Below are 22,563 nucleotides of genomic sequence, written 5' to 3' on the forward strand. Positions count from 1 at the left end.
CATTGTGCTGTAGTTCTTCACCAGTCTCAACCAGCTCCACATAGTTTTCGGCCCTGTGATTGCCCAGGAAGCCCCGAACCACTGCGACAAAGCTGTTCCAAGCCGCTTTCTCCTTACTAGTGAGCTTCTTGGGGAATTCATTGCACTCCAGGATCTTCCTTATCTGTGGTCCGACGAAGACACCGGCTTTGACCTTTGCCTCAGACAGCTTAGGGAAGAAGTCTTGAAGGCTGCCGACTCCTTATCTAGAGCTGACAAATTGTTTCATAAGGCCCAATTTGATGTGCAGTGGTGGCATCAGCACCTTCCGGGGGTCCACCAGTGGCTCCCACTTGACGTTGTTCCTCCCCACAGAGAACTCGGTCCGCTGTGGCCAGTCCCGCCTGTGGTAGTGCGCCTTGGTGTCCCTGCTGTCCCAAAGGCAAAGATAGCAGGGAAACTTGGTAAAACCGCCTTGGAGACCCATCAGGAATGCCACCATTTTGAAGTCTCCTATGACCTTGATGCCATCTCAGAAAAATGCAGATATGTATCCACTTAGGCAGCTGGAACTAAACTGAACTGGTGGGCTTAAGGTCCCTGTATTTATACTACTATTTATATTACTGGAAAGTTCTAGAAGTTACTCCAAGTTTACTCAGCACTGAATCTAGCTGGAATGTTCTGGAAAATAGGTAAATGTCAAAATATCACTGTCCTGGTCACAAAAGCAAAGTTTGTGGGGAATAATAGCCATTTTCTATACTTTTGAGGCATAAGCAATTAGGAAATAACACTTACTACCCAGGAACCAAAAAAAAAATAAATTGTTACACGGTGTACTTTATAAATACACCCAACGTGTACAAGGCAGAATACATGGACATAAAAGGCCATCAAAGTTTTATTCCAAGCACTTTGACGTAAAAAGAAAACAATTTTAGAGGTATACAGTATAGGGTTGGCATTCCGCTCTGAAGGCCAGCGTTTACTGGGGGTGGAAATATCGTGTGCATAATATAATGTGGGGCAGTATTAAGGAGCTGAGTGAGCTGGATAATTAGGGAGTTATTGGACCTCTGGGATTGCAATGTTTTTTTTCCACCCAAGTATGATTTGATTTGTTAAAAGGAATGTGGTATTCATGAAATCGTTCTAAACTTGTAAAAGGCACCAACAGTAGTCTCAACCAGTCCTAGGTTTCACTATCCTGAACACTGCCCATTAGACACTGCCATATCATACTGTTGAGAAAATACATTCTCCATGCTGTTGAAGCACTGATAGTTCAAAATACTGGACCTTGCCTTCTTTGTGAAAGTGATGTGTAGTGGTATACACTGGGATGACATTTAACCCTTTGCGGTCCATTGTCGGACTGGGTCCGACATTGCTATTATTCCTCACAGGTCCTTTGTCGGACTGGGTCCGACATCATTATAGCAACGCAATAAACGGGTGTCTAGTCGTTTTTTCGCTGGAAAAAGCCAAGAAAACCATTCAATTGCCGAGTGGGAGCGACAGGAGCCGAGACAAGTCGAAAAAAACAAACAAAAAAAAAAAAAGGCGTATCTCATGAATAGTCATACATGGTATCAGGTATCAGATAACGGGGGCGGTCTGAAGTAAACAAGTTGGCTGACTGAATCAGTGCACAGAAAACACAGACATTTGCAGAGCTTTTTTGAGATGTTATAGTAATAAAATAATGACTTGGATCGCATTATTGAGGAGTTTGGTGATAAAACGAGTGATCCGGAGATGATCGATCGGTATGTACGACTATTATTATTATTATTATTATTTATTTCTTACATAGGCGAACGCTATAGCAAACGAAAGGGTGGGGCGGGGCTGGAGATGCCTAGTGAGTGCTTTGTTGATATGCAGGGCCATTTAAACCTGTTTGACTGTGAAAAAAATACTTTTAAACAGCGCGTCTAAAATTAACTGCGTGTGTGAAAATTAATTAGACCTGGCGTGCCTGACGCGCAATTAATAAATGGACTGCAAAGGGTTAAGGACAAAATCACAGCACAGTTCTGCAACATTTAAACTGTACATCTGACAGGGTTGGTAAGGTCCAGTAATTTATAATCAAGTACTTGTGTTGAAGTAAATACATTAAGAATATGACATTAAAATCCACAAGTGTCAGGGAGTACTGGAGCTGCCAGACATCTCATTACATAGAACTTTTAACTGCCTTATTCAAGCACTTCTACGCAAGTCTGTCCACTGGTTCAGTAGGGTGCAAACTTGCGGACTCAGGGCCTTGCCCCAAAAATCTGATACATCACTGAAACCAACGTATCCTTTAATTAATCACACATTTTGGAAAAACATGATTAAAGCTTTAGGGTCCACTGTATACCTTATTCCAATTAATCTTTTTTGTATTCAGTAAAGAAATATTACAAATACTATTTTCATTGAAGAGAATATCAAAAGGAAATCCCCATTTTCGCATGTGTCTGGCATCCAAACCCTGATTAACTTGCCTCTCACCACAGTGGAGGGCCTCCGACTTCCTCAAAAGTGCCCAGGCTCCCACCGGGGAAGCAACTTGTTCTCCACAAAGCAGAACAAGCAAGGGAAAGCTCTTTGAGCTATCAGGGAGGGGCGCTCATTGCGTTCTGCATCCAATACGAGCACAGTAACAGAAACCTTTAGACGACACTGCACAACAGAGCTGCCCAACTGTGCCAAACAGGACAATGAACACACAAAATAACAAAGCTAACGTAGCTGGCTAAGTGCAACAGCGCAGCAGGTAACAAACCCAATACTTGAGATCTGAATATTTCATTTTAATATAAACAAATGTGAACTAGTTACGCTGTTCTTGCCCTCAGCCAGCAACATGAACGGAGTGTATCAGAGGAGTTCTTCACAGACCTTAAGACTCCTCATATCGGTGCTGGGACAAACACTGGATCTGTGAAAAACAAAAACAATCCTATTTTTTAACCCTATGCACGCCAACAGTAGTAGCTGGAAAATCTCAGTACAACTGAACCTACTAAATTATCTTTGAAATTTGTTTTTCTTCAAACAGAATACAATAACAAAATGCAGATGTAGTCACTTGATAAACAGTGACATGACCACTGTCGGCCTTAAATTGAACGTTCATGAAAAAAATCCAGATTTGTCCCATGAGCACTACCTCCTATGTAATGGAAATGGTCTGGATGCAGTTTCATTTTTAAACCTCTGTAGGGGGATGCGGATATCAGCACTGGCCCCTGAAATAATACATTTGAATCCACTGTGGAATAAAAGGCGTTTTTTTGGCGTGTACTGACATTACTGAATCATGACCGCAGTAACATACAGTTCACAATCCGCCAAGCCCAAAGACAACCTAATCAGGCTTTTCATGCTACATTTTAATCTGCCATCTGGACTGATTTGAAAGACATCTGAAATCCTGTTTGATCCATCAGTATCATAAGTACAAAATCAAAAACTGGTCTGAATTGGAACCGTCAATCCAATTCGAAAAGAAGAAAGCATGGACCATGTAGATAAACAGGCAATTGTATAGTGGAAAAAGATTTGATGTACTTCCCAGCCAGTTCTGTGGTGGAGATGGAAATGTAGGCTCAGTCTCTCAGTGCCCTGTCTGATTGGGACCTTGCAGGCCCTGTAACACTGTCCAAAGGCAATCAGCAGGGCACAACACAGAAAGTTCAACTGCAGGGCTGCCCTCTCACCCGTTCCTTTGCTGTGACACTGGGGGCTGAAGAAACTGATGGGCCAGTGCAGTCCCAGTGGATGGCCACTTGGATTGTCTGTGTGTGTCCCTTTTTCAAAAGCAAAAAAAAAAAAAGACCAATCCCAGGAAAGTCCACTTTACAGGCTGCTTTTAAAATAGTTTGGGGATCTCCATTAGTTTCATGTTTTATACTGTGATGGAGAGGCTATCCCAGTAGCTTTGTGGTCCATTGTGCGTGAATGTGTGCATCGGACAACACTGCCAAAAGGCAATGATGACAGGTGCAGTTATGCTTTTGCAGTCATGAAGTGCTTTTGTCTTATAAAACACACTAATTTATATCTGGCACTTAACAGTTCCAATTTAAACACATCCCCAGTATGTCCTATTGATAAATATCATCTGTTTCAACACAGATTATGGAAAGATCCTTCAAGTAAACCCCTTATTACTTCTGTATCCTTGCCCTTTTTTGCACAAGCACGCCACCATGCACCATTAGATATGGAATGCAAACATATTCACTGGATCTTCAACACTGCTGTTTGTTCCCTACACAAATAAACGTGACTACCTTTCAATAAGACCAGAGCCCATACCTGAAGAGACGAGGCTAACATTCGTTAGGGTGTTGAAACATAATGGAGACTGCTCTCCTTCAATGACTTTTTCACACATTCATTTAGTCCATACAGCAGATGCCTTAGATGTAGTACCATATAAATTATTACTGAATGTTTGAAATTATGTAATAATTACCTACGGTACTGCAAGATCTGTTCCTCAGAAATATAAATGGATCCCTAGACATTGATGAAGGCATTAGTTGAAATAGATCCCAAGACATTGATGAAGGCATTAGCGGAAATAGATCCCTAGACACAGATGAAGGCATTAGCTGAAACGTTTGTCTACTTTGTTTCTTGAAAGTTTTCCCTTGAAGTGTCATAATAGAACAGCACAGTGCCCTAATGCCTGCATATTGGAAGCGCATGTCCCTTAAAACAGAGGTCTGTGACTAAGTACCGAATGTGATTGATCTTAGATCCCAGTGCACTGTTCACTGTATTAGATGTGTTGGAGCTCAGATACCCTGCTACTGAGCTATGTATAATAAATTGTCTCAAGTTATTTTAGAAAGATGTGTAGGTTCTGCCAGTAAGATACTCTTCACTAAGTTAAGGCTCAAGCCAGTTGATTAAAGACAGCCATTACGGTGATGAAATAGGTGACCCAGGTGGAATTTAGCAGGCAGGCAGTAGTTATAAGTTGAAGGGTCCCAGAACACCCGCCAGCGTTTACATGAAACACTTTATTCTACCTTTGCTCCATCCTGTTTTGTCTGGATCTCTACAATCGTTTGTTTTGATATTTTTTATCACAGATCAAGGGTCATAAATCTGTGGAACAAAACCCAGCAGATTTCTCGATTTTCACTCTGGAAAGAGGGTTAGTCTTATCTATTGAGTTCATGTTCCCAAAACACACAACCCATTCCAATCATAGCACCATCCTTCAGGGATCATGGTTTATGACACGAGTAAGGGAATACAAATATAAAAACTATGGATTATGTTAAATACATTGAATTTCTTGGAACCACTGCAGTAGCGCCTTAAAGTTTATTTTAAGGACATTCCATATCAAAGAGAGTGCTGGATGTACTTCCTAACAGACACTTGGTACAATAAGCCCAGTCAAGTGCTCTGGTCCCTCATTCTCAATTGGCACTGGTTCATATCATTATCTTCAATTGGTAATAATTGTCATTTTGTTTCCATTAGCATTAAAAATGTGTACCAGCAACGTAATGAAGAGATATCTTAGAATGGCGATTTTTACTATGCAGGAGAACATATCTTTGCTTTTATTGCTTTGAATTATGTTTATTAAATTGAGCTTTGGCAGCATGTGTTATGCCTGACACTGATTGAATTAATTCTGCACAATCCTTCATACTGCACTATCCTTACATCAATATGTGCTTTGTAGAGATGAAACAAATTGTATTAGGGAATCACTGTACATTCCACAGTATTAATCTGGGTATGGAAGAAAAAAAAATACAGGGACTCTACAAACAGCAGCACTTGAAAGATTAATATGATCTATGTGCCACGATACCACAAGTCAGCACAAAAAAAAGCCTGTCATCAGTGCTCTTACATATCACACAAACGCAAGTCAGTCTGTATCAGAGGGAATTGAGGATTTTTAAACCTCTCAGGGCTAGTTCCTAAAGAAGGCAGAAAATGATCTGTTTTGCTTATAAAAGGTACCATGAAATTTTCCTGTCCAACAGGGAGAGCTATAAACAGCAATGTCAAGAACCCTTCAGCAGGCCAGTGTCTCTCCCTCGCTCCCCATATTCTGAAGTAATGTGGGTGTCAAGAATCAGAAGAACATCTGAGCAGCGCATTGAAGCCTAGCAGGTCACAGTACACTCGCTTATAACACTGCCCAGGGTCACAGCACACTCGTTTATAACACTGCCCAGGGTCACAGCACACTCACTTATAACACTGCCCAGTGTCACAGCACACTCGCTTATAAACACTGCCCAGGGTCACAGCACACTCACTTATAACACTGCCCAGTGTCACAGCACACTCGATTCAGAGATTGCAGTGATTGAAAGTGATCCTATTCTTTGCTGTTTAGGCTTCTTGTTCTGACTAAAATATTTCATAGTACCTATATAGCAAATATGCCATGTCAGAATCAGTGAACCAGTGCCAGGGCTGGGGGAAAACATTCCTACATGAATTCACTGAGCAACAACCATGCCTGTTGAAGACTCCAACGCTGTGTAGGGTAGATGGAATACAGCTTCCAGTGCACTGAAACAATACTTTTGCTATTTGTTTTTCAGCCTATTCAAGTTCCAACGTCTTCCCTCACCTCTCCATAGCATCATTTCACTTTCAGACTAACAAAAAATATATATATATATATATATATATATATATATATATAAGTCCCCATTTAAACTTGAGTGCAGCAAGTAGTCCTTTCTAATCACCTGCCTCAGTCATGCCTTCACAACAGTAACAACTGTAACTAGTGTTTGCTGCATTAATGCTCTGTAAACAGCTTAATAGTCTTTCTATAAATGCAATTCCTTTTCATCCTTGCTCCATTTGACGGCACACATTAACAGGGCTAGAATCTCGAGAGAACGGCTCCAATAAAACCCTTTGCTTAATCTCCATCTGAGCATGGCAGAGACCATGGAGACAGTTTCAATGCTGGAGACAAACTTGCAACCTCTTTCTTTCTGGTTGTTTTGAAGGCCGTTTATTAATCTGGCCGCTGTCCCGTTGGAAAGCAGAGGGCTGGGGAAGGCCAGGACGGTGCTAGGCGGAGTGTAAGGGGATGCTGAACTTGCAGCCAAAGGGGGAGTGATAGTTGATGCCGACCTCCTGAAAGATGTGGCGAGGGATGCCGATGTCACAGAGGTAGACGCGGCCCGCGCTTTCGGCAAGGGGCAAGGGCAGGCCGAGACACAGGGACCACTTGGCATCCACGGCCTGCTCTCGTGTGCTCACTGGCGGGTCGATGCTCAGCACTGGAGCACGGTTCTGATTGGCCCAGTCCACGGCTGCCCGATACCACGCCTGGTCTTGCAGGAAGGCGTTCTCGTGGCAGTCCAGGCAGTTTATTACCAGGTCCACTGGGCTATCTGGCAAATCTACAGGGGAAAATCAAAAATAAAACAGTGAACTCACAGTTAGGCAAATAATATCCTACATATATTTTATCTGTGTAGCATTGCTATAATATCGCTTTTACACTGTAGAACCGAGCCACGCCGGGTTTAGGAGGAGCCTAGATGTTTTACCACTGCAGAGACCGAGCCGTGCTACTGAAAATGGGTTCTTTCCCTATAGCTTTGTGCGCTTGGAATTGGAATTGATTAAAAGGGAATGGGAAATGGAGATGGAATTGACCCCAACCCTGTTTGCGATGTTTTGCATGTGCAGAATTTAAAGACTGAAATGGAAAAAATAATATTGAGTATTAATGGAAACTGGAAACGGAGGTAACAACACTGAAGAGCCTACTAACACAAAATCTTGCTCGGAGAAGGGAAATCTGAGAAGAGCGCTGAAAACCAGAAAACAGCCTTTTCCCTAATGGTATATAGGCTGGTGAACTCGGTCTTTTTTTTTTATAAAAGACCCCATTCTTTTTTTATTATATTTTTGGTTTTTGCTCTCTGTAGTTTAAAATTCACATTCATAAAGCTTACGCCAGCTCTTCCTGCATTGTTCACATGAAAATATGCTGTGAACTCTGCTGGGATCGCTCCTGCATTACTTCAGCTTTGATTTATATATATATATATATATATATATATATATATATATATATATATATATATATATATACACACACACAGTGCCTTGCAAAATTATTCAGACCCCTGACCCCTCATATTACTGAATTACAAATGGTACATTGAAATTTCGTTCTGTTTGATATTTTATTTTAAAACACTGAAACTCAAAATCAATTATTGTAAGGTGACATTGGTGTTATGTTGGGAAATATTTTTAACAAAAATAAAAAACTGAAATACCTTGCTTGCATAAGTATTCAACCCCCACACATTAATATTTGGTAGAGCCACCTTTCGCTGCAATAACAGCTTTAAGTCTTTTGGGGTAAGTATGTACCAGCTTTGCACACAGTGTCGGAGTGATTTTGGCCCATTCTTCTTGGCAGATTTGCTCCAGGTTGTTCAGGTTGGTTGGACGACGCTTGTGGACCGCAATTTTCAAATAGTGCCACAAATTCTCAATGGGATTGAGATCAGGACTTGGACTGGGCCACTGTAGGACATTCACCTTTTTGTTCTTGAGCCAAGAACAAATCCCAAGCCTTGTGCTTGGGATCATTGTCCTGCTGAAAGGGGAATTTCCTCCCAAGCTTCAGTTTTTTAGCGGACTGAAGCAGGTTCCTCTTGCAGTATTTCCCTGTATTTTGCTCCATCCATTATTCCTTCAATTTTAACAAGATGCCCAGTCCCTGCTGATGAGAAGCATCCCCACAGCATGATGCTGCCACCACCATACTTCACTGTAGGGATGGTGTGTCTTGAGGCATGGGCAGTGTTAGGTTTGCGCCACACACAGCGCTTGGAGTTTTGGCCAAAAAGCTCTATCTTGGTCTTATCTGACCACAAAACCTTTTTCCACATCGCAGCTGGGTCACTCTTATGCTTTCTGGCAAACTCCAGACGTACTTTCAGATGGTACCTTTTGAGTAACAGCTTCTTTCTTGCCACCCTCCCATACAGGCCAGTGTTATGCAGAGCTCTTGATATAGTTGACTGGTGCACCATTACTCCACTCCCAGCCACTGAAGTCTGTAGCTCCTTCAAAGTGATTGTTGGCCTCTCTGTGGCTTTTCTCACAAGTCTCCTTGTTTGAGCGCTGAGTTTTGAGGGACGGCCTTTTCTTGGCAGTGCCTGGGTGGTGTAGACAACGTACGATAAAAAAGGTAAGGTTATTGATTTCTCATGCTTGCTTCTTTCAAACTCTGCATGACATATGTAATCATTGTCTTAAATCAGATTTCCTGACTGAAGTGTACTGACTGACAGAATGTAATGATAAAAACCATTAACCCTGCCCCTGGGCCTGCTCAGCTCGGAGTCAGATACAGATGTGTTGCACGGCCAGAGTTTCACGGTTTGGTTCTCGCTCGGATAGACAAATAGCCAGTGGAAAAGCACCCGTACCGTAAGGGCCTGGGGCCCTCGCAGCTTGGATGTGCCAGTGGTAAAGAGGGATCAGTGTACTTGGGAGGGAGAGAGGAAGGGTAGGGACCTACAATCTGGAAAACTAAATGACAAACATGGAAGTTAGATGTAGGGCTGAAGGGTTACTCATACAGCACCCAGTCCTGGCTTTCAGAACTCACCTTGTTTAAATGTACTAGTTTGTTAGAAATGACCAGGTGCCAGGAATTTTAGCAATCAGGCTGATCGCATTTGTCATCACAGCATGAATGAGTTTCACCTAACACCAGATAGGTCTACAAAAGCAATTTCTATTGCCAATTCTTGTTGACAACTGAATTGATGTTGCTAAATGTGTCACACCACCCTGGGATTTATATTTATATTTATATTTATATTTATATATATATATATATATATATATTATATATATATACATATATATATATATACATATACATATATATATATATATATATATATATATATATATATATATATATATATATATATATATATATATATATACACACACACATACACATAACCAATCATATTTTCATAACCAGCATATTTTCATGTGAACAATGCAGGAAGAGCTGACATAAGCTTTATGAATGTGAATTTTAAACTACAGAGAGCAAAAACCAAAAATATAATCAAAAAAGAATGCAGTATTTTATAAAAAAAGAGTTCACCAGCCTATATACCATAAGGAAAAAGGCTGTTTTCTGGTTTTTAGCGCTCTTCTCAGATTTCCCTTCTCCTAGCAAGATTCTGTGTTAGTAGGTTCTTCAGTGTTTTTACCTCCGTTTCCAGTTTCCATGAATTCTCAATATTATTTTTTCCATTTCAGTCTTTAAATTCTGCACATGCAAAACATCGCAAACAGGGTTGGGGTCAATTCCATCTCCATTTCCCATTCCCTTTTAATCAATTCCAATTCCAAGCGCACAAAGCTATAGGGAAAGAACCAATTTTCAGGAGTCTGATTGTTTAAAGTCCCAGCTCCTGGTCATTTAAATATACACTTAATGGATTCTGGGTGCATGACTCAAGCTTCTAACTCTGGCTGATAGTCATATTTTTTTTTATACCAGCAGGTGGCAATATTGCATTACATGTTACAAAGCAGTTTTCAGAAACTGCACAATTGATATACTGGATTTGAAGAGCCACCATTGTTACTCAAAGGGAAATGGAACTACTCAGCGTAACTCGGCAGTCAGCCAGTGAAGGGATTCCATTCCCTGGTTAAAAGAGCAGAGGAACAACACTGTCTGAGCACACAGGACAAGTCTACACTGCTCTATAACACACAGCCCCATCTAGCTTCCAGACTCAAATATTAGATATGCCCTTATTTTGTCCTCTTTATAGGAAGTAGGCATGCTCAATCACCCAAGCTGCCCCGCTCGGAGACCATGTGTAACTAAGCCTACAATCGCCACCAAGCCCCTTAAGACCCTTTTCGCCTAATTGCCCGATGCTGCCCCAGTACCTTTCACACTGGAGACCTGCTTGCCGCCAGTCTTGCTGAAGAGCATTAGCTCGTTGGTGATGGACTCCAGCATCTTGACGAAGTTGGGCAGGAAGAGGATGACATGGACCTCGTGGTTGGCGAGGTGGCGTCCGCAGCTGATGCCCTGAGCGCCCTGCACATGGGGGCCACACAGCAAGGCCACCGTGGGGCGCTGGTGCACATTCTTAGGGGTGAGCCTTAAAAAAAGAATATTTAAATTAATACAGGTTAGTACATAATCTGCCACATCAATTTAATGGGTGTGATACAAGCCTTATTAGCAACATTATTATGGCTGTGTTGAAGATCGATAAGTTATTATCATAACCCTGGTTTCCTGAAACAGAAATATAACCATTACCTTCAAAAGACCCGAAACCTGAATAAGATATATCAAAGCTGCTCGACGAGCCTGAGACGTGGTCACGGCCCGTCCCCGAGGACGTAAAAGCACTGCAGTCACAGAACTCAACGGCACCTTTCCATAAGGCTGCTGCAATCATGGACGCAGCGACCTTGAAGGTTAATGGTTACATTTATATTTCAGGGAACCAGGGTTCTGACAATAACCTAATGTTCCCTATCAAGCACAAAATGTAACCATTACCGTATGGGTGAGTATACCAAAGCCGTCGCAAGGGCAATATTGCAGAATGACTAGAATGCTACAGGCTAAACAGAGAGGCTGCCTTGTGCGTTACAATACGGAACCCCAGTAACAAGTAGCGAGGGCTAAAAAATTGAGGGAGAAACTCGCCTCTATGTCTGTACTGTAAGGGTCGACTGAGAAGCTGCCCTTAACACTCTAGTTCCAAAACCAGGGTTTTGAGGATCCACGACATTAAGTCTGTAGAACCTAGTAAAGGTATGGGAGTAGCCTACACCGCTGCATTGCAAATGTCTGCGACAGATACACCCTGCAATAAAGCCCACGAAGTAGCCATGCCCCTGGTGGGCCAAGTTTTTCTGGAGGGGGCAAGTTGGCTAGCTCAAACAGTCTTGACCGTGTCTGCTATCCACTCAGACAGCTGCTGCTTAGACAGGGCTTGACCATGGGACCTCGCCCCATAGCAGACAAATTGTTCAGACTGCCTCCAACTTTTTGTCTTGTCAACCACAGGGGATGTGCTGTCTGACTCCACGTCCTCAGGACGGGAACATCAGCTCCTGTTCGCCCACCTTATCAAAGGCAGCGATGGAAAGTATGTCCTCCTGTTGCCAATCTGAGCTTGTAGCACACTGAGCCCCAAGGGGACATGCAGGGCAGGCGATGCCGAACGTTCACTCAGTAATTCTGTGAGCACCGTTCCTTGGGGGAAACGGCTGCCCAGTCTTTTCCATATGCTCCGATTCCACCGACCGCTTGGAACGGAGACTCGTCTTCCTCGTGGAAGCAGAAGGAGAAGCAGAAGAAGAGGAAGAGGTAGAGGAAAAGGAAGATGAGAAAGACCATGAAGACAGTTTCCTGTGTGGGATACTTTCCCATGTGCATCAACCGGTGTCCCTTGGCACAGAGCCATGGGGTGTGGAATAAAAGCGTGTATACAGGCCAACATGCCTGGTATAGTGTCACGTGGGATGTTGACTTTCAATCCACGCCCACTATAGCGCTTCAATGCCGGCCTAGCATTTCACACAGGAGTTAAGACGGTTCAGTGCCGTCTCTGAACCACCTCGCGATGTGGTTCAGAGACGGCATAAAATAGGATGGCTCTGTGATGATATGGTCAATTCACACAAACCAAAATGCCACATCAGTACCGGTTCTGAGCCGGCATAACTCGCCTGTGTAAAAGGGGTATAACACAGGGTGATGAGGAAGAGCGCTGTGCATGAATAATGGATGCCTAGGACTTTGTAGAGCTTTGGGAGAGAGATTTCTCAAGCGTGCGCTTAGACAAAGGTGCACAAAACTTGATGAAACTGTGTTTCGTCAGTGCCACCTTGGCATAAAACCCAGGCATGATGCAAGAAACAAGCAATGTAGTGTATAGTATACAGATGTACAGGTGCTGCCTCAATCTGCTTAGACACAACCGGGCGGGTCAAGACCCAAATAAGACCGGTTTGGTACCGGACCGGTGGTGTGAACACAGATAGGTAGCGGGCCATGTTGGACCGGGTAAAAACTGGGATGACACCAGGTCGTTTTAGTACTGGTACGGTGACTTTAGCACCGGGTCGGTATGGTACCGGGAGTCGGAACCGGGACGGCACCAGGTCAGTTCGTTGACTTTAGCACTGGGTCGGTATGGTACCGGGTCGGTGACTGAGAGAAGCCTGCTTGTTAGAATGCACCAACAGCCTTCGTAATGGTGATGCTAAAGCTGTAACCAAAACGGCAACAAGATACAGTCTGTGCCGCTTTATCGGGACGCCTCGGGAGAAGGAAACACATTGCGAATAAGCGGCTGTCCAAATTAAAACGAGGCATTTGAAACAACCTTAGGTCACACTTTTTTGTTTCTAAATAAAAAGAAAAATAATAAAATCAAATCACATGATTAAATGCTAAATACATAATTTAAATCAATAGTTGTTTTTTTATTCCTAAACACCTGCGATGTTGACACGCCAACTTTCTTTGCAACAGCAGCCTGAGAAACCACAGGAGACTCCAGCGCCTTCAAGGTTTATGCAATTTACGCAAGTCACAGTGTAATCACATACTCACTGCACTGTGTTACGTGTACCTGTCCTGCTCTCAAAAGCGATCTCTGTTCATCATTTGAAAATACTGTATCCCAATTAAACAAAGTGACGTCCCAATTAAATGACATAAATAGCATTGGGAAGAGCCGCCTCCCAGAGTTATATGCCATTTAAAGCAGAAATCCTGATTATCAGTATCCTGATTAGGCGTCGCCAACTGTATCGTGGGAGAGGTTGCAAGCAACCACAACCGAAGCAATTATCTTGGTCCTGCACAGTGCTGCTGAGCCCAGCAGCTGCTGTCGCTACACGTGTGCTCACAGCACCACGCTGCAGACGGGCTGCGCTCAGTCTCTCTGAAAACAGAAAAAAACTAATTCAAAGAAATACAGCAATTGTAACAATTGCATAAAATATACAAACTGCCTAAGCCAAAATGAGAAAAAAATAACTCCAGCCAGGGGCAGAGGACAAAGTTAGCCAACTTATGTTGCTGGATCCATGGGAAGTCCGCAGTGGGACGTAACAAACACCAGGCTGTAGTGCACAAATACGTAGAATTAGTAACAACTAATAAAGCGGCTGTTTTAATATTGTCGAGCAGCTTTGATATATCTTATTCAGGTTTCGAAGGTAAGCACCCATACAGTAATGGCTACATTTCGTACTTGAAAGGGAACTTTTAGTTATGCTCTTGCTTTGTTTATTTCATGCAGTTACAGCACTGTATGGCTGCAGTTTCCTCAAGCACCAATGTGTTGCAAAGGAAAGTTAAGAACATGGCTTGAATGCCTTGGTTATCACTGCAGCAAGTGTCACATTTGAAAACAGGCTAGTAGAGTGGCTTAAGCGCTCCAAGGAGCCTTCGTCATCAACACTAGAAAGTGGCAATTCAATGAACTCTTTGTGTGTGTTAGAAAACCTGGAGAACAAGTATTCTCTTTATGGATATAACGAGGGGAACAACTATTCTCTGTGTGGATAGAAACGGCTGCTTTATCTCCTGTCAGTATTTAAATAAAACCTGACAAAAAAAAAAAAAAAAAAGCAGTGCTCCCAAGGAGCAGAGACACTATCACTCCCTCCTCCACTAGAGCACGACATTTGTCCAACAGGACACTATTGTTTAAATGTAATCTGATTAACTCTGTTGTTCCCAGGCGTTGTTTAATTAAAGGTGCTCAGATTAACGTGTGTTATCAACTAGGGGCTGACAGCAATGAAGCCTGAAATCAGGGCTGGTACAGCACAGCACAGTGCTTATGGAGACTGAGCAGTCTAGCCACACAAAATAAATGTATAAAATAATACCTATAGTATTTGAGAAGCAGACCCAGATTGTTGTCTGAAGAAAGTTAGCTTGCAGGTGTAGCCGATGGTTAACTTGGTCTCATAGAAGCTCAACGACAGCTTCAGCCTCTTGTTGCCATCGGTTCTGTTTCTTAGGTAAATGCCCACCTCTGTTTAAACAGATTGAGGGGGATGACTATTCCCTACATTTCCACCCAACACAAATATTAATTAAAGTGTGCAAAATGGTTTGAATTGAGGCTTCATGGTGACAAGGTGATGTACTGTTGGAAGATTGTTGCCTTGGGCTGAATGAATGAATGAATGCCCGGGTGTCTTTCACAGAGAAGAACTGTCCCATAGCTAGTAATAAACAGCCCCACACCAGTGCTGATGCAGAGTGTTTTATTGCTCTGTACAATAGTGGGCTCATACTTGCTAGCTCCGTGGTCTCAGCGATTCAATACCTAGATCCATAGCAGTGAGGAGCACAGGCAACACACCGAGTTTGAGTTCTCTGTTAAATAGCTGCCATTCATTTCCTGAGTACAAAGCACTGATTGAGGGTTTTGAGGCATCCAAACATCAGAATCTATGCAATACAAAACGCTGAGAATTGGGTGTGCATATTGGAAGGGACGGATCCGAATGGAGAATGTGTGCTGCACGAGTTGCACCTGAAGTAGTTGGCAGGAGAAAGCTTGGGAGCAACAGCTTAGAGAAAAACAGATAGACCACTTCTATTGCATGCCACTCTGATGACTGTGTCCATCACTGTGGTTTGAACAGTGCTGAGGTTCTGTGAAGCAGTTCCCTCACTGATCTTACCGGTTGGGGCCCCCCAGCAGGGTCAGAGCCATCTGACTGGCGCACACACCCGCCATCTCCAGCCTCCGCTCCAGCGTGAGCCCGTGCCGCTCCGCCACACACAGCAGCTTCTTGTGCAGCTCATAGGAGATACTGGGAACCACCAGGCCAGCGTCTGTAAGGGACACAGAGTTGAAGCATTGAGCAACCAGGGTCATGAGTGTGGGCTTTTGGGTGAGACAACTGTGGATGTCTCTGCAACATTCACTGGGCCCCACTGCCCTCAGCTTTAACCAACTCTAGGCTCTGTGTCATAATAAAGTGTGTAATATCTAAGTACACATACAAGACTGGTTCTGTATTTTATCAGTGTGGAGTGTAAAAAAAAAATGAAAGCCAGGTCTATTTTGCATGGATGACTTCGTATAAGTGATTATGATGCAAAAAACAAAAAAAAGCTTTAAAATACTTGGGTAACCACTGTTTTTCTGAATGGACTCAACGCAGTTGTAAAAACAGAACTCACCCATCTATCCCTGCTAAAGCAGCTGTCACTGTACCAATCAGGGGTAAGTAAAGCAAGGTGTTTTCTCCCTGTTCTTTGGTACAGGTGTCGCTGAGATCTGGGAGCTTTGTTCCAACACAGAGGAGGGAGTGTAAGCTATGCCTGCAGCACCGAAACTCCCTCGCTGTTTACACAAACTGAAAGGTTTCATTCTTAAAGAAAAAAAAAAGGAAATGCTAAAAGTACATGCCTAGCCCCAGGCCAGCTCTCGTGTTGAAGGAGCTGCTGGATCTGTGCAGGCCCTTCCTCTCACCTGCAGGGTAAGAGCACTAACAAACACTGAATGTTCTAGAATGTATCACAGCCTGATTTGTGTGTCATATCAATATATGTAGGGAGTACTAGGCGTATTGTTTTGTTCTGTTCCCCTCGTTGACTGTGCACTTCTCTGTCTTGGTCCGCCTCTCAAGTTGTCAGGATGTAAACTCATGCACAGGTCCTAACGAGTCCCTGTCTGCTGCTGCCACGAGCAAGACCTGCTGCTTCTCTACAGCAGGCTTGGTTACCACACAACGTTGAACCGCCTTGAAGCCGAGCTTTGCTAAACAGCTCGTATGTCTCAGACACAATCTTCGTGGTTCTCATAAGCAGCGCACTGAGCAGGGTTCAAGCCAGCGCTGTTGAGTGTAACGGGCCGTTATGTTGTTACCTGGAAAAATGAGGATTTTTTTTCAGTTTGCGTAACAGCCAAAAAATAATAATAATCCTGTGAAATGTTGATTATTCCTTTATGTGAGAAATTGGTTTGCTTAAAATACTTTTTTCAGCTCTCAATACTCTTCAATGGGTTGGTTGTGACAGCATGTTCTTTAATTTGGTGCGTGTAACGTACGCAACACGGAGACGAGATTGAACTTCACTGAACTTTATTAGCACATTCCCTCCTGTTGACTGATGACACTAGATCGTGGATGCGCCCCCGATACACAGCTCTGTAACAACCAACACCATCAGACTTTCATTTAGTTTGCCTCTGTGGCTAAAGTAACAACATTTTTTAGCCACGCTGGAAAAACTTTAGCCATTTAACAATAAGTTGTACACATACTGTTTCAGCAAGGCACTGTAAATATGACGCAACAGCTTCGCTGGGAGCCCCCCCACCCAATATTCCAATATTTTAAGTCATATTTTAAATCTCGGTTTGTTATTCAAAGCGCATACCATATAGATCCACTTGAAGACAAACAATGGCAAACATAAAAGCATAAAGGAGGACTGTAAATTAGCACTAAAATGTAATCTATTTTAATAGCATGAAAAAAACAGTCGATTTTACAATGTACCATTTCTCCAGAAGCTCCATAAAAAGTGTGTGTATCCAACTTTGAAAAAACATTAAAAAACAACTCTATTTAAATTAAACTTAAAACACAGTGACAAGACTACATTTTTAGTTTCATTCACTTGTATATTGTTAGCAGGAAACAAAACATGTCCAGAACCAAAAACCTTTATTTTATTTCATTAAAAATCAAAGCCGTTGTCTGATAATACTAGTTCCCAGCGTCCCTCCCCTTCACATCGGCACATTCATGTGAAAAAATAAAGCCTTCATTTCCCAGCGTCCCTCTTTCCCGGCTTCTCGGTTCAGCTCGCTTGAATAACTAAAAGCTGTTCTGTAATTGCAGATGTCCTGTTGAACACACACAATAAAATATGTACAAATAAAAAGGTGTACTCACTTTGTAACAGACATCTTATTCGACGTTCTTTTTATAAACAAACAAACAAACAAACAAACAAACAAACAAACAAACAAATAAATAAATAAATAAATAAATAGTAGCTCCATGTTTTTCTTTTCCAATGTGTTAGTGTTTTACTGTGCCGTGATGTGCCTTAAATCACACAGGCTATTCACTTTACTGAAATACTGTAAAGTACTAAGACTAGGACCCTATGGAATTCGTGTTATTTTGTTCTGATTTCAAATTTTTTTTTTGATTTACGTTTTTACCGTTTAAAAAAAATGTAATTAGGTTAATTTTAAATGAAGTTATGCACACCACAGGCAAGGTGAACAACACAAAACCGCAAACCTACAGGCTTCTACTTTTTCCATTTGGTTTGTGTTCGTCTTCATTGGATTAAGTATTATTTTATCTAATTGTATTGAAAAAATAGTATTGTTAACTTTAAAAACGGGTTGTATTTTTTTTTTTAGTGCAGTGTGGGGCACTCCAAAGCAAACAGATAGGCGTGTTTCATAACTTTTGGTTTTAAACTTGATCAATTCTATATTACTGCTATGCCCATGGTTTCACTACCATAAATCTGCTCTGTGTGAACATTGGGATCGTACTGTTCAAAGTGACTGCTGTAATAGCAGTCTGTGTGAGGAGTACTTTTTGTGTTGTAATACAGACGTTAAAAATAGTCTGCAATGTTGTCTAATTCTTTAAAGTCCTTAAAAAGGTTTCTATTTATTTTCCATGATTGCATTTATTTAACGCACTCGAACAGTGAATTATTTTCACTGATTCAGCCTTTATCGTTGTTTATCCCTTCCAGAAAGTAAGGAAAAAAAGACAATGCGATGGAGATACACAATAACGCAAGCTGGTCTGCCCTTAATTTATGCACAACGTATTTAGAGTGATCACGTGGAAGAACAGATCAGGTTTCCTTAAAGGAGAAAACCTTAGAAAGAGAAACATATCTTTGCAGAAAATATGCAAAACTAATTTGATAATATATTTTACTGTTAAGTTGTGTTTAAACGTATAATACAAATTTTAAAATGAAAATATTTTTAATCCACATTTACCGTTTAAACCCTTACAGCCCTACGTCATCCTATGATGCAGACTCTGCATCTACCTACTGACAACCATAGATATAGAAGATTATATATGCTGACAACTACTTCCACAAAGCGGAAGCATGTGCATGACTTGTCCTGCCTCGCCTGCAGGGGGTTACGATGATCACGGTCTCTCCCCCCCCCCCCCCCCATATATAAAAAGAGGTTTTAAATGACCCGACCTGGGTTTCTTTTTACTACCCGGGTTTGATTATTAATTTGGGAATTTAAATAACTTGTAGAAAATATTTAAATGCAGTATGAGCGCTGGTCTCTGGCAACGTTAATAAAACAAGCTTTGCATGAAGCCTTTTCTTAACTGACAGGATATCAAGGTTTTACAGAAAACAATAACAGCGGCAAGTACACCTCAATAATAACAACCGCGGCGACTATTCTTCTCGGGAACTAAATCGTTAAGAACACAACAACATCCTGTTGGGTTCAGGTCAGTGATAACAAACCCATATATCCGTGTGGCTTCAATACCAAGGCCCATAGTCAGCTATGAGGCACAAGCCTCGGATAAAATCATAGTAACAATTATTTATTTAGGCTCTTTTACACGTTGTTTAGTTGTTTTGCCGGAAAATAAAATGCATGTCATCCCCAGTGTGCACACATTAATTCCCAAGTCCCACATTAATTCCCAAGTCCCGCTGATAGCCTCTGCTGTGCTCTTCAAAAATGTTTCCTGTCATTGCAGACTACAGCGACACTGCACGGCTCAGTTCATACCACCATAGCCAGTTAAATGTGTTTGAATGGCTTCCAAACAACCAAGGATGATTGACTTTTTTTACAAGGTGCGGCAAAGTACTGTAATAATGTTGACTAAAGAAGTAGATATCAGCCTAATAAGGAATACATTCCGGCAGCCCACAGTTTAGCGAATCCAGCTTATTATTCCAATGCTAAATCGTTAGTGGCTTGTAAACTGCAGTTTAGTGGACCCAATTTATGCAAATGTTAACAACTCTAGCAATAGTTTAATTGTGAGTATTATTAGGTGATTTCAGGTAGACACTAACTAACTATACATGAATGCCTCGGTGAGTTCTCATGGCTGGCTATGGCCCTGGAACACTTTATCTACAGTGACTGCGTAGATATAGTTTTTTTCCCAAAAAGATCAAATATGTAGCCTTTATTTAAGAATAAACAAACAAATAAATACAATATTGTGAGCTGTGTTAATAAAGTAGATTAACAAAGAAAAGCACATGCACTCCTAAATGCATAGGTACAAAATGAAATCAGTATGAGAAAAACATTACTCGCACACTTACGAACTGTTTACCTATTTTGTTCTAATTTTACTGTATTTTCAGTTGAAGTACAGTATTTATTTATTTAACTACCGGACAAAAAGTGAAACGTTTGCAAAAAATGTATCATTCACTTTCAAATACTTAAGCCTGATCGAGACCCTTAGAGTACAAACAGAATGAAAAGCGGGGAGTAACCGAGTCAATTTGAGAGTGACACCAAACCAATGAACGAGGAACAGGTTCTGGCAAATATGGATTCATTTTCACTCGTTAGCCTGACCTCTTCCACCTCACTCGAGGCTCAGGTTTGCTCCACCCCTTGTGCAGGTCAAGAGGCAAAGGATAGCTCATAAAATAAATGTGATACTTTCAGTTGGGTCATGGCATATTCCATATCAATCTTACGTGACACATGCAGAACAATAATTTCTTTCATGGTCACTTTGTAAACCATGAACCAGTAACAAAGAGGAATTATAAAAATAATCACCATGGGAACAAACAGGTGATTTTACAGGAACAAGTCTGGCATTTCTCCAGCCTCCTTGTATTACCTGTACTTAACATTACAAAAATGTACTTCATGTCGTCCCAGTAGGACAACTTTAAAACGGATCCCTCCCAGACAAAACCACACTACAGTACACACCAGACCTCTCTCTCTCACTTGTCCCATGACATTAGTGTCTATCATTGGTCAGTGTGGTCCTTATGTACACTGCCCCCCCCCCCCCCCCCCAACCTCTTTTTTCAAAGAGTTAGCACCTCTGTTTGTTTAAGCTCCACCTCAAAAGAAGTTTATACCTCATTGCGGTTGCCAAGAAACCTCAGAACACTTCTCACACAAAGGGCTGCCCAGAGCGCATTCCCCTGAGAAACAGTCCCACAGGGCTCTGTCAATGAGGCACCAGGGCTGAACTACGCGAGATAAAACACCCAGTTCACTGCTCTGCCAAGCAGAGCACCCTGCCAATCCCCCAGCTCTAACCATAGACCACACTGCCTTCCATTCCCTCAGCTCTAACCAGACCACACTGCCTCCCATTCCCTGTGCTCTAACCATAGATCACACTGCCAATCCCACAGCTCTAACCATAGACCACACTGCCTCCCATTCCCTCAGCTCTAACCATAGACCACACTGCCTTCCATTCCCTCAGCTCTAACCATAGACCACACTGCCTTCCATTCTCTCAGCTCTAACCATAGACCACACTGCCATTCCCTCAGCTCTAACCATATACCACACTGCCTTCCATTCCCTCAGCTCTAACCATAGACCACACTGCCTTCCATTCTCTCAGCTCTAACCATAGACCACACTGCCAATCCCTCAGCTCTAACCATAGACCACGCTGCCAATCCCACAGCTAACCATATACCACACTGCCTCCCATTCCCACAGCTCTAACCATAGACCACACTGCCTCTCATTCCCTCAGCTCTAACCATAGACCACACTGCCTCCCATTCCCTCAGCTCTAACCATAGACCACACTGCCTCCCATTCCCTCAGCTCTAACCATAACCCACACTGCCTCCCATTCCCTCAGCTCTAACCATAGACCACACTGCCAATCCCTCAGCTCTAACCATAGACCACACTGCCTCCCATTCGCTAAGCTCTAACCATAGACCACACTGCCTGCCATTCCCTCAGCCCTCCACTTGCAGGGGAAGGTAAATGCCTTGTATACACCCATTACTTTCACACAATTGTAAGGAGACCAGAGTCGAGCATTGTGCAGTTGCATGCTAACTTAAGTGGCTGCTTGAAGGAGCAGCTCTTGTCACGCAAAGCCCGGGTCCCAGCCACCACCCAGTCTAACAGGTGGAGCCTGCTGCAGTGCTTCCTTCCTGATGCAGCAGCAAGAATGCACATAACACACATGTAGAGAGAGAGAGACTCCTCCCCCTACACTACATTCATTCAAACACCCTTACCTCAGACTCCTCCCCCTACACTACATTCATTCAAACACCCTTACCTCAGACTCCTCCCCCTACACTACATTCATTCAAACACCCTTACCTCAGACTCCTCCCCCTACACTACATTCATTCAAACACCCTTACCTCAGACTCCCCACACCTCCCAACCACTACATTCATTCAAACACCCTTACCTCAGACTCCTCCCCCTACACTACATTCATTCAAACACCCTTACCTCAGACTCCCCACACCTCCCAACCACTACATTC

At 42.5% G+C, this 22,563-nt stretch overlaps 1 protein-coding gene across 3 annotated transcripts in view; it reads right to left on the reverse strand.

Annotated features, from left to right (window-relative positions):
• Positions 1-870: 870 nt before the first annotated feature.
• LOC117428129 (enhancer of mRNA-decapping protein 3) overlaps positions 871-22,563 on the reverse strand; it is a 58,999-nt gene continuing 37,306 nt past the window's right edge. For all 3 annotated transcript variants that reach the window (XM_058994855.1, XM_034901490.2, XM_034046774.3), the window contains exons 5-7: positions 15,739-15,892; positions 10,948-11,165; positions 871-7,391 (exon numbers count right to left, since the gene is read on the reverse strand). In XM_058994855.1, the coding sequence (XP_058850838.1) occupies positions 7,057-7,391; positions 10,948-11,165; positions 15,739-15,892 (707 nt within the window). In that variant the 3' untranslated portion in view covers positions 871-7,056. The remainder of the gene's footprint in view (positions 7,392-10,947; positions 11,166-15,738; positions 15,893-22,563) is intronic.

The sequence above is a fragment of the Acipenser ruthenus genome, chromosome 21, assembly GCF_902713425.1.
Source record: "Acipenser ruthenus chromosome 21, fAciRut3.2 maternal haplotype, whole genome shotgun sequence".
Taxonomy (NCBI): domain Eukaryota; kingdom Metazoa; phylum Chordata; class Actinopteri; order Acipenseriformes; family Acipenseridae; genus Acipenser; species Acipenser ruthenus.